Raw genomic sequence first — 12,613 nt, 5'->3', positions numbered from 1 at the left:
CTAGGGAAGAAAGAATTCCTATCCTCCAATTCTGTCAGAAAGACCACGCCAAGACAAAAATACACAGGAAATCAAAACTAGAGAAGCAGAAGAAATAATGTGGCCAAAATCTTAATACCATCAGAAATCAGGAAATACTTCTTTCTATGGAAAAACCATCCCAGTAAGTAAGTAGACCTAAATGACATCACCCGGTGCCCCAGAAAAAATGATTCCTTTTTAACACTTAATTTAAAGTCAATATATCCTAAAATGAGCATTGAGCCCACAAATATTTTTGAACCTTATTATGTGCAAGGTATAATGCTTGACATCATGGAAAAAAAATCCTAGGAGATGGACTCTGTGCCCCAAAAAGACCTATTCATCTAGCAAGTAATTAAATACATTTTGTGTAAATTAGAAGTGTTTAAAGGTACACGTTTAGGAAAGGTACATACCCGTTTAGGAAATGGCACTACCTAAGAGTAAATAGGGCTCAGTTATATTTGAGTCAATTGAGTGATACTAGTCAAAATGTTGTGCCTACCTTTTCAGCATTCTCCATGACAGAGTGGACAACTGATGAGAATTTAACTGACTGCTTTCCCTGAGACAACTGCATTTGTATATAGGAGGACTTGGGCAGCTTTGTGGGCTGGAAAGGCAGAGAAGCTGGTAGCTATTCTTCAAAGTGCTGCAAGTTAGAGGGGAGAGCCTGGGCCAAGCAGACTGAGGCTGTGGTTTCCAGGTCTTGCTGCTCAGTTTTACAGAGCATATTCTAACAGGTTTAGGGAGAGAGGGACAGAAGAACCAAGTAAGGAAAAGGACGGGTTGGTTGAGGCTGGGGACTCAAAGGAGGCAGTCCTGATAGCAATCTATTAGTGAAGTCCAAATTAAGCCACCCACTTATAAAAATCTGTGAGAGAATCCAAAGCATTCCAGCAAAAAGCTGAAACCACAAGAAAAGAACAGCATGTGCTGAACTGAAAGTTGAAGGTTGACTTAATTGTTGTAGATGGCAAATGTGAGTGATATTTTGCTTCTGAGCAGAATTCATTTGTAAGTCTGAGACTTACATATGGATATATTATTATATATTGTGAATTGAACTATTATATATCATTCATTTCAGGTCTATATATTGGTCTGTATTTTTGTTGTACTTATTATTTCCTTGTAGTATAACATATGGCGTTATATCTTTTATTTTTTGTTATATGACTTTGATTTTAATTGCAAGCTTCCTCAATTACTCCTTAGGTAAAATGTGGAGTATGCATTTAAAATAATAGATGTTTCATTCTATAACTGGGCTCCAGGCACTATATTTTCCCTTCTGTTAAGATTATGGCAAAAATAATCTTGGCAGCTGGCAAACCCAGCTCTTCCAAGGACTGCATTTAATCACTTCAAGTAAAACATTTAGCTAATGTCTAGCATACAGTACACGGTAACTTTAACAACAGTATTACTATTTTCTCATTCAATGTCTAGCAGACATTACACAGTAACTTTAACAATATTATTATTACTATTTTCTCATTTAATGCTTGCAGTAGCCTCATGAGATGGGTATGATTGTTATTTCCCTTTGGAAAGGGGGGTTAAGATAAAGCAGAACTTCCTGGAGTGAGGCGCTGGTCCCAACGTCATAGACACAAGAATGGGCAAAGCTAGGATTAGGAGTGACCCTTGGCTTCCGTTTCCATCCCAAACTTCTACCCTCTAGATGTCTCTTTCGGCAGGCCCCCGGGTCAACCGCGGAGGTTGTGCTTTTCTTGTAAGTCGCAGGCTCACACACACCCCACCCCCGCTCCCGGCCCAGCCATGACCCATCTGAGCTCTCCTAATTACGACTTTCTCAGTCTCAATCCCGGCCAGTTGACCACAGCTGATGGCGGAGAAACGCAGCGGTGGGGGTGACCTCGCCGTTGGGCTCGCAGCACCAGGGATGGTTTGGGGGATGGCGGCGTCAAGGACGTGGGGCAAGTTGGCGTCGCGGAGCCAGCAGAGGGAAGGGCTAGGAGGGCGCGACATCATCTGTTCAATCAACAGCCTCCCCGTAGGCTTCAGGGAACGCAAAAATATTCCCTTTTTCCCTCCAAGTGGGTGGTTTACTGATTGCACTGTTTTCCTCCCTAATGAGATGCAGCGGCTTTTAGCCAGATTTGGATGGGCAGGCTCTGGATGTTAAATCCAGCCCTTGACTTTTTTTTTTGTTTTTTTTTTTTTTTGGTAACGCGAAAGATAAAAGTCTCTGTCCCCTCTCTCGCCGCAGTACCTCCCGGTTCCCGTCGCTGCTTTGGGCGACTCGGGCGCACCGCGAAGGGACGACCCTCCGGCCGCGTTTGGGGGGCTCCTCCGAGGGAGGCTGCGTGCGGTAGGGTCTGGAGCTTTCCTCCAGCCGGCCGGGGAAAGATATGGGAACTGGAGGAGGTTCCCAACCTGCTACCCTTCCAGGCTGATTTCCTGCGCAGATCGCCACCGCTCGCGGCCAGCGACCCGCGCGGTTCCGTCTAAGAAAGGTTAGTTTGCGGATTGCTGCCAGTTAGATCAATAGAGCGCGCCAGCAGAAAGAAAAGACTCGAAATAGGAAAGGTATGTCGCTTTTTAGAGGTTTTTTTTTTTTTTTTTTTTTAAATACAGTCACATTTGTGTCTTTATTAAAACACTCAGACGCAATAATGTATTATTAAAAAAAGCACAAGTAATTCTGTCTTGATTGCAAAGGAGTTGTTTCTGGTGATGATGGAAATATTCTCTCTTGTTTGGGGATGGTGATAACCCATAAACTGAGTTGTCAAAACTCGTAGAAACTCTGCACTGAAGCTCTGTGCATTGTATCGTGTATAAATTTTACGTCCCTTAAAACATCAGAACGTAATCCTGTAGGCGTAGTAATTACTACGGGGCATTGCGTAATTGCATATCTGAATGCCATTGAACGCAGCCCTACTTGAGTATTTATAGCAACTAAGCGCAATTCTCTTGGATTATTTATTTTTGCAAGCTCCGCGAAGACGGGAAAGGGAGGACAAACGGCGGCTGACATCACGGGGGGGCGGGTCGAAAGCCCTAAGAAAAGCCTTAGGATCCGAGCCCCAGCGCTGCTCGCCACAGCCTCATCATGAACAGCTACAACCGCTCCGAGCTCCACGTCCTCTGCAGCTCTGGCCAGCTGCTCCTGCAGCCCCTCTGGGACCGCCTGAGGACCTGGGAGGCTCTCATGCAGTCGCCCTTCTTTCCTGTCTTCTTCTCCATCACCACCTACGTGGGCTTCTGCCTGCCCTTCGTGGTGCTGGACGTGCTGTGCCCCTGGGTGCCCGCGCTGCGGCGCTACAAGATCCACCCGGACTTCTCGCCGTCGGCGCGGCAGCTGCTGCCTTGCCTCGGGCAGACGCTCTTCCAGCACGTGGTGTTCGTGTTCCCCATGACGCTGCTGCACTGGGCTGTGAGCCCGGCCCTCCTGCCCGTCGAGGCCCCCGCGCTGTCCCAGCTGGTGTGCCACGTGGTGCTCTGCCTGCTGCTCTTCGACACCGAGTTCTTCGTGTGGCATCTGCTGCATCACAGGGTGCCCTGGCTGTACCGGACCTTCCACAAGATGCACCATCAGAATTCGTCGCCCTTCGCGCTGGCCACGCAGTACATGAGCGTCGGGGAGCTCTTTTCCTTGGGTTTCTTTGACATGGTGAACATCTTGCTGCTGCGCTGCCACCCTCTCACCACCCTGACCTTCCACGTGGTCAACATCTGGCTGTCGGTGGAGGACCACTCCGGCTACGACTTCCCCTGGTCCACGCACAGACTGGTACCTTTCGGGTGGTTTGGGGGCGTGGCGCACCACGACCTGCATCACTCCCAGTTTAATTGCAACTTCGCACCTTACTTCACACACTGGGACAAAATACTGGGATCTCTGAGGTCTGCTCACGCCAAGTAATGTGCACCGTACCCCTCCCGGCAGAGTGCGTGGTGGGTGCACCTCAGACCTGGGGCATTTCACACTTGAATCAGGACAGACACACTTGAGGTGGACTTGAGGTGGTTTTGTTTTGTTGTTTCTTTTTCCGATGGGTAACTTATTATCTGCTAGAAACTTGCAGAGAAAATCTGATGTATTTTTCACAATCTAATACGGTAATTTATTGTAATGTTTGTATATAAGCAGTTGTATTCTTGATGTGGAATTCTAACTCACTTCAATACCCTTGATTTCTGGGTATAAAAGATCCAAAATCACTGGCATATGTAAATAATCTCTAAAAAGATTTGTTTGTAGAACAAGGAATTTTACTATGTTTGAAGGTGTCCTAGAACTAGGCTAAAAGAATATATTTTTATGGAGCATCTGATCTCTGACTGTAAAAATGAAGCATGGTCCTGCTGGACAGTGACTCAGATTATTGTACTTTTAAAAAATATTTTTTTAGACTTGTATATTTATATTGAAATAAATGTTATTTGTGCTTGAAAAAGAGTAAAGCACCTAAACTCAACAAGTACTGGCTTCTGTCATTTTCACTAGTAGTTTGGCTGATAGAAACTGGAATGGAAGAAGGGAAGTGGGGTGGTAGAAGCTCATGAGTCTGCATCAGCCCAGCTGTGGAAAGAGAGGAGTCCAGTGGTGATGTCTGAAGGAAAGAAGGCAGTAGGAGAAGGGGTCTGTGTGTTGGTCTTGGTCTAGAGATTTCACAGAGGGGAAAACATTGTTCTGGGTGTGTTTCAGCTGATTTCTGCATAACAGGGAACTAATGAGACTTACTCTATAAAATTTTACAGAGAGTAAATTTTAAAAGTTTCATTTTGGGGGGAGAAGGGCTGTCTTGGGGGATGAATAGAATTAGTGAAGTCCTTTGCTTTGCAAAACTGTTAAGTGTCTGCTTTAAAGTGGCTCCAGGTGGCGCAGTGGTAAAAAAGTCCTCTTGCCAAGGCAGGACTTGCAGTTTCTATCCCTGGGTGAAGAAGATCGCCTCGAGTAGGAAATGGGAAGCCACTCCAGTATTCTTGCCTGGAAAATTTCATGGACAGAGGAGACTGGCGGGCTGCAGTCCATGGGATCGCAGAGTCAGACACAACTGAGCTTGCATGCAGATAGGGAAGGGATTATATGAATGAGCACCCCCCCCCCCCACCCCAACAACCTTTCATAAAGCTATCTAATACAAATGACCATCATACAGGTTGTCTCTGCAATTTGAAATTTTTGTATGTTCACTTTTCTTTATGAAGCCATGCATGCAAACTGCATACTCCTTTCTCAAAAAAAGAAAAAGTGAAATTTGGCCCTGGATCCCTAGTTTCTCACCTGCAAAGGAGATTGATTGTGGCCCAGATGTTTTCATAGATTACAGTAAATGTGCCTACAACTGACCACACACCAGTCACCCATCATATACCCCATTATACTGCTGCCTAATTGTTTTAACTTTATCTTTGGAACATAGTTTAGATAGAAAGGGTAAAGTTAAAAAAAAAATCAAGACGATTTAAAAATCTGAAGGACAGCTGCTTTGCATGGAACTCTAGGCTCATTATATATGCACCAAACTGTCTTGTTTAAAGATGAAAAAAATCCATCTGAAGACTTGATAGCCACACTCTGTACCAGTGCTCCAAACATTTGGCAAAATATAATCAGATTGCCTGGCTGCCTGGCGCTGATTTTCTAACGTTCCCTTCCAATGGCTATGCCTTACTGGCTTCTGGCAGTAGTCACCTCCTTGATCACCTGCAGCAGGACCATGCTGGGACTTAAAGACTATGTTGATGAATAGAAGTGAAATTCACAGAAGCAGATAGTGAGGGAAAAAGGCTGCACTGGAGTTAGTGTATTAATATCATGATCTACATGGTGAATGGAGAAAGAAAAGGAGGATGAACAGACTGGTGTAGAATATATAGTATTAGTTGTTTTGAGCAGCTTTAGGCATCCAAAAACAGCCTGCAAATCTTAGATAATGACAGTTAATTAAAGCTCGCTTCCAGAGAAATTTTGAAATGGGTCATCCTGTCTCACTGTGTAAGGGAATTTCCCACTTAGGGCAAATTGTACACATGGAAGTTACTTGGGTTTGGAAACACTTTCCCAGAGCTGGATGTCTTACCAGTTTTTAATACCTCTGGAAGTGGAATGGGGAAGTGGAGAAAATGAGCAATTTCTCAGTTTTGAGAGAATAATAATAATAATGAAATAGTGCACATTTGCTTGAACTTTCTCACATCTTTTCACTTGCTCCTCACAACTGCACTCTACGGGATGTAGAATAATTTATTATTATTTTCCTATGTTATGAATGGAAAATTTGTACCTGCACCAGTTAAGTGACTTGCTCCAGATTATAAAATACTTGGAGTTGGAGGCAGTTCTTGAACTTAGGTCTCATAGTGTGTACTGTAACTGTCTTGGGATGATGCTTACGATAATATTCACAACTGGCAATTGAGCTGCAAACTCTGCAATACCAATAAATGGGCTCCCTCTGCTATTCCTCCCCCATCAAACACAGCTTCCACCCCAAATTCAAAGCCTCTGCTTGGCAGGGGAGAAAGCCAGGTCAGTCTTAGCAGGACTTGGGAAAGCATGAAGCATGTCAAAGGCTCTATTTTCTGCATCTCTCATTGCACATCAGATTGCCTGGGAGAGGCAAGGGGACTTGACTTGGGACTTAACTAGCTGAGCAACTCTGGACAAGTTACTTAACCTGTCTGTGCTTGGCTTCTTCATCTGTAAAATGTAGATAATTATAGAACCTACCTCCCAGACCTGTTGTGAGAGATTTTGGGCTTCTATATGTATGTATAACCCTTCTATAAGGGTTAGAGGTCTTGAGTGTATTTGTGTTTGCTGCAAATGATGCTTCACAATGTGAGCCCTGGGACAGTACCAGAATCATAACTTTCTGTCCACACACATGGTTGACCTTTCCCATCTACAGAGAACCAAAAAAAAAAAAAAGCCAAGTTTTTGATCCTGTTTTTATCAAAGCTGCTTCTCTCATCATCCTTTCAAAGCCAAAGTGTTGGAAAGAGACAGAAGTCTGTGTTTGTCTGATTCTGCTTCCTCATCACTGAGTCATCCCCCCACCTCTTCCTGAGGCTTTCACTCCCTACTCACTGCAACCTTCCTATTGATAAAATCCAGTGGTTTCCCACCCCTTGATTTTCCACCTCCCCAGCTTTGTTTTAAAGGTGTTTATGTCTGCTCACCAACCTTTAGAATATGGTGCTTACTTGGTTTTAGTGAACTTTCTCTAAGCTGTTTTCCTTCTTAATTCTCCAGCTCTTTCTTCTTCCTTCTCTCTCCTCACTCTCCTTTGTAGAGAGACAGCCTCAAGCTTCTCCTCGTTTTATTAAAAAACATCCATGTTGTGTGTACTGGCTATCCTTCCTACCGTCTTCTGCTGTACCCTCTAAATCTCCACTCACATTGCATTCTAGTGAACACACAGGCACTAAACGTGCATAGGCCATCTGAGTGTGCATATATGCACATCATATGTGTACACACTATACATGTACCTATCACACACAGACTATATGTCCACTTACTGTTATACAGACACAGACATGTATTTGCGCACTAAAGAAGTGTGCATGAACACACATGATATATGTATGAACACTATATAGATACAAACATACTTTATAACCCTATTCATGTATATATTGTTGTTGTTTAGTCACTAAGTCGTTTCCAACTCTTTTGCAACCCCCATGGACTGTAACCCACCAGGCTCCTCTGTCTGTGGGAGTCTCCAGGCAAGAATACTGGAATGGGTTGCCATTTCCTTCTCTAGGAGATATTCCTGACCCAGGGATTGAACTTGTATCTCCTGCATTAGCAGGTGGATTCTTTACCACTGAGTCACAAGGGAAGCCCATACACATATATATGTACCCACAATATGAATATGTATATATATACTTATATATATGTACAAATGTGACATATATATGTGTATGTATTATATATATATACACACAGAGAGACACTGTATATGTACATCCACCATATATATACACACACATGTGTATGTATATATATATATATATATATATATATATATATATACACTCCTTCTCTAAATACACACACATGCTACCATTTCTGTCCTGTTTATCAGTTATCTGTGCCCCTAGTACTAGTCTCATTCTTGATAAATATTGGTTCAGTGTTGCATGAATCCTGGAAGCAGTGGAAACACAGATTTGTCATTAACCATGTTTTTCTTCATTCATTCTCTCCTCCATCAATTTCCGCTTCCTGACTAAGGCCATGCTCACAACCCATGTCCTAGAGAAGGTCACAATCTACTAGGAAAAAGAATCAGGCAAGCAGGTGCATCTAATCTAATGTAGTTTGTGCTATAGTGCGGAGAGGGTGTTGACAGATTGGTACGGGTGCCCAAAGAAAGACCGGTCATTTGAACACGAGAAATCATGAAGGATTTGTGTGCATTCACTGGGTGGGGTAAAGGACATACCTGGAAGAAGAAACAGCACTGTCAATCAGAGAGAGATGAGATAACAGAAACAGAAACAGATCATCAGTGCTCTGAGCACTGGGTGAACAAGGAAGGAACATCAAGGCATATTGTCTTGCCGCTTGACAAGCCGTTGAAGCTGCCTAGAACTTCTTGCTCATTTGCTCTTGTCACAGGGACTTGGGAAATTGTATGGAAAATTGCTTTGAAAAGAAAGTTAGGCCTTGCTATTAACTTGTTGGTTTATGATGAGTCCTGGGTGAATTGAAAACTGCACTCGGAAATGATATGCTAGGCAATGGTTCGTGAGTGGGATATGAGTGAGGGTCCCACAGATCTTAAGCAAAGGGGTGATATAATCAGATCTGGTGGAAGAAGGTAACTGGCAGCAGAGAATGGTAGTGGTGATCCTAGCTAGGACTGTTGCAGGTTCTGCCTGGATTCCAATCCTTCCTCCACTGTTTTTGAACTTGTGTGTTTGAACAGATTACTTCATTTAAGGCTCAGTTTCCTCATCTGGAAAAAGAAGGCAGTAATACCTATTCAAAGAATTATGGTGAGGAATAAGGAAGATACTTAGAGAACTTAGCACTCTGCTCCACCTAGAGCAAACTATAAATAGTAGCTCCTTTGTTAGAAGTTGTTACAGAAGGGTTATGATTTCAGGTGAGAGATGATAATTGTGTTGCAAAAGAAGTTGAGAGAGGTGGAGAGGAAGACATGGATTTCTGTCTTAACATAAAAGTAATACGGCTCATCGTGTCCCTTGTGACTCAGTGGTAAAGAATCCACCTGCCAATGCAGAAGATACAGGTTTGATCCCTGAGTTGGGAAGATCCCCTAGAGAAGTAAATGGCTACCCACTCCAGTCTTCTTGCCTGGGAAATCCCATGGACAGATGAGTCTGGCCAGCTACCATCCATGGGGTCTCAAAAGAGTCAGACATGACTTAGTAACTAATCAACAATACATGCTCATAGAAAAATGTCAAACCTAGAATACAGTGTAAGGTAAAAAGTAACATCCATCTCCATTTAATGAACTTACTTCCACCCCAGATATAATCACAGTTAACCCTTTTTTAGATGCCAATCCCAAAGTCAGTCATTCAGTGTCTTTTTCTCTCTCTCCCTATCAGCTGGGATGCATTCAATGGTTTGCATTAAATCAATGCATAAAAGGAAGTTGTGAACAGAAATTCTTTGGACAAAGGCCCAAGAGCATTTCCTCTCTTTAAATATCTTTTGCTTATTTCTTTTTTCTGTTCCTTTTGATCATTACTCAAAACAAGAAGAGAAACTCGAGTTGTCTCTCATCCACAGGTCGCATGGTGTCCCTGAACTCTCCGGCCCAGAGGAAAAGCAAAGTTTTCCTCGCTTCCCCTTCTCATGCCTGCAGTGCTTCTTTGGCACCTCTTACAGTGGGGTTTCTATGAGTCTGACATGATTTAGAGACTGAAAAACAACAACAGTGACTTTACCCTCTGCCTTCTAGCGAAGCAACTGCCTTCTCTCCCAGGAGAAAAAGGTTTCTGAAAGAAGCCGTCCTGTCTTATAGATCTTTGATCCCTGCAGGGACCTTATATTTGAAAAAAGGTCAATAAATGTCTCTGGTATGGAGGTTCAAGGGCTTGGAATCTGAAATGCCTGGGGTTGAGCTGCCTGATTTTCTGCTTTGGGAGAACTCATTGGATCACTCTGAGCACGAGTTTTTCTCTTTCTGCTTCCCTGCGAATTGGGTAGAGTTTGGGGTAATAACTGACCTTGCCTACTTCCTCAGGCTGCTTTGATTCTCCAATGAGATAGAGCAGCAAGTTGCTGAGTGGCTGTGGGACGATGTGGACCTTCGGCGCCTATGGAGGCATGAAGGCTACACGGTCGCCGTCTCCTTCCATTTCTGCCATGACCACACTCCTCCATGGATGGAGGGCTCCCTCATCAAGCTCCTGCCTCCAGGGCTCCAGACTTGCCTTTACTTGTATTCTTCTCTGCACGCCCTGGCTCTTGCTGCCCTACTGAATGAATCTCAGGAGACAATAGGAGGAGCAGGGAGCCTCACAGAGTCCAGAAGTACAAGAAGCGGGCCCCGGGACAGCACAGTTTGTAGAGTCAGCCAGAGTGGTAGTGTTTGTCCCAGGGTCAGAAGTAGTGACTGAGACACGCCAGGAGAGGGCTCTTCTTTCTGTCCTAAGGACAGGCTCCAAGCCAGGTGCTGCAGCCTGCTGGATAGGTAGAAAAGGCTTTTAAAAGAAGAAACCTCTTGGAATTGGACAGTAACTGCAAAGAAGTCGCCCTCCACTCAGCAGTTTGAATTCCCTGTTAGGACGCAAAAAGGAAGAGTGGCCCATGCTTGGCCGTGGGTTTGATCTGTCTGAGATCGAAGGATCTCACCAAGGGACGATAGCTCACGTGCTGACATTGTCAAGCTCGGAGATTCTACAAATACTTAGGCTGAGACACCGCAGTCCAGTTTCCCTATTTTATGTATAAGGAAACTGAGGTTCAGAGATGGGAAGTGATGTTCCCGGGGTCACACAGCTGGGTTAGAACTCAAAGACCCATGCTCTCCCTGCTTTTCCCTGCTGCTTCCCTCCCATCTCCTGGGTCCTGGGGACTATCTCTTGCTGAGTAGCAGAAGTGCGGTTATGGGACACTGCTTAGAAATTGTTGCAATCTTTATTCTTCATTAATCATTTGCATAAACACACCATAAACAACTTTGCCGATTTGTGGGAACTTGAGTGAAGTGTTCATTTCAAGTTTTGCTGAGATCTAGTTTGCTTTCCCTCATGGGTAGCTGGTGTAAACCTTTATTCCTGTGAACTCTGAAAATCTTGTTTTAGAAAATGTCTAAGAGCATCTGTGGAATGAAATACAACTCAACAATAAGCAAAAATGAACTATTGATGCATACAAAAACAAAGATGAATCTCAAAATAATTATGCTAGGGAAACCAGACAAAAAAAGTGTGTACTATATGATTCCATATATATTCCTGGGCTTCCTAGTTGGCATTAGTGGTAAAAAAAAAAAAAAAAAAACAAAAAAAAACACCTGCCTGCCAATGCAGGAGATGTGGGGTTTGATCTCCAGGTTGGGATAATCCCCTGGAGAAGGAAATGGCAACCCATTCCAGTATCCTTGCCTGGAAAGTTCCAGGGACAGAGGAGAATGGCAGGCTGCAGTCCATAGGGTCACACAGAGCCGGACATGACTAAAGCAACTTAGCATGTAGCATATGGCTCCGTGTATATAAAATTCCAGAAAATGTCAATGAATTCAGAGGACAGAAATTTGTATGACTGTAGTAGCCTGGGGGAAGGAGAGTGGCTGCAAAGGTGGATCACTAAAGGGCATGAGAAAGTTTTAGAAATGATGACTGTTCAGTATCTTTGATTGTGGGTTTGATTTCACAGGTGTATACATATGTCAAAATTTATTAAATCATGTACTTTAAATATGTGTAGTTTATTGTGTATCAATTGTAGTAGATGATAATGATGACAGTGATGATAAGTTAATCCAGGACCTTATATTTTAATTTTAGTTTTGAAGCTATTTTGCCATGGAAAAAATATGGCAGGAGGCTTAATGATAACATCATAGACACAAATGCACACACATAGGCAGTCTAAGAATCGTCCTTTGCTTATCTGCATTCCTGACCTGTAAGACTTAGCCTCAGGTCGATAAAGACCTGTTTAAGAACCTGAAAAATCCAGATTGCTTTCTCTAAGGATCTCCCCCAACATGCCTCTCTAACCTCTCCCTGGAGTTCAGGAGCAGCCATATTTGACTCTCTGATCCTCTGTTGTGGCCACAGCTTTCTGGACCTGGGTTGGAATCTGATCCACATAGGGATATTATTATTATTTCCCAAGAATTTAGGAACTAAGCAAGTCTACTGCCCTGTGCCATGTGCATGGAAATGCAGAGGAAGATCATCCACAGAACAACGGGAGGATGGGCAGATTTCCAAGGAGGAGAGATGAGACACACACAGCCTGGGAAGGAGAGTGGGGGAGAGAGAGTAGTAAGGGCAATCAGCCATTTTGGTTTCTCCAAAATGGAGACTCCACAGTCTCCATGTGGAACCTTTGGGAACTCCACAGGTTCCAGAGAGGAAGCCCTGCTGTACTTCGTGCCTG

General features: G+C 43.7%; 1 protein-coding gene across 2 annotated transcripts; it reads left to right on the top strand.

Annotated features, from left to right (window-relative positions):
* Positions 1 to 2,043: 2,043 nt before the first annotated feature.
* CH25H (cholesterol 25-hydroxylase) lies at positions 2,044 to 4,481 on the top strand. 2 transcript variants are annotated; one of them, XM_043925685.1, is made up of 2 exons: positions 2,044 to 2,507; positions 2,993 to 4,481. In XM_043925685.1, exon 2 carries the CDS (start codon positions 3,110 to 3,112, stop codon positions 3,920 to 3,922), a length of 813 nt encoding a protein of 270 aa, XP_043781620.1. In that variant the 5' UTR covers positions 2,044 to 2,507; positions 2,993 to 3,109; the 3' UTR covers positions 3,923 to 4,481. The 2 variants fall into 2 exon arrangements, with proteins under 2 accessions (XP_043781620.1, XP_043781621.1); XM_043925686.1 differs by having other exon boundaries at positions 2,044 to 2,580.
* The last annotated feature ends 8,132 nt before the right edge of the window (positions 4,482 to 12,613 follow it).

Source organism: Cervus elaphus, chromosome 15, assembly GCF_910594005.1.
Source record: "Cervus elaphus chromosome 15, mCerEla1.1, whole genome shotgun sequence".
In the NCBI taxonomy this organism is placed as follows: Eukaryota; Metazoa; Chordata; class Mammalia; order Artiodactyla; family Cervidae; genus Cervus; species Cervus elaphus.
The sequence above is the reverse complement of the archived record's forward strand: the minus strand, read 5'-3'. Positions and strand labels throughout refer to the sequence as shown.

Bases quoted from the DNA above. Each gene is read 5' to 3' on its own strand.
- CH25H (XM_043925685.1), top strand. From the start codon at position 3,110: ATGAACAGCTACAACCGCTCCGAGCTCCACGTCCTCTGCAGCTCTGGC.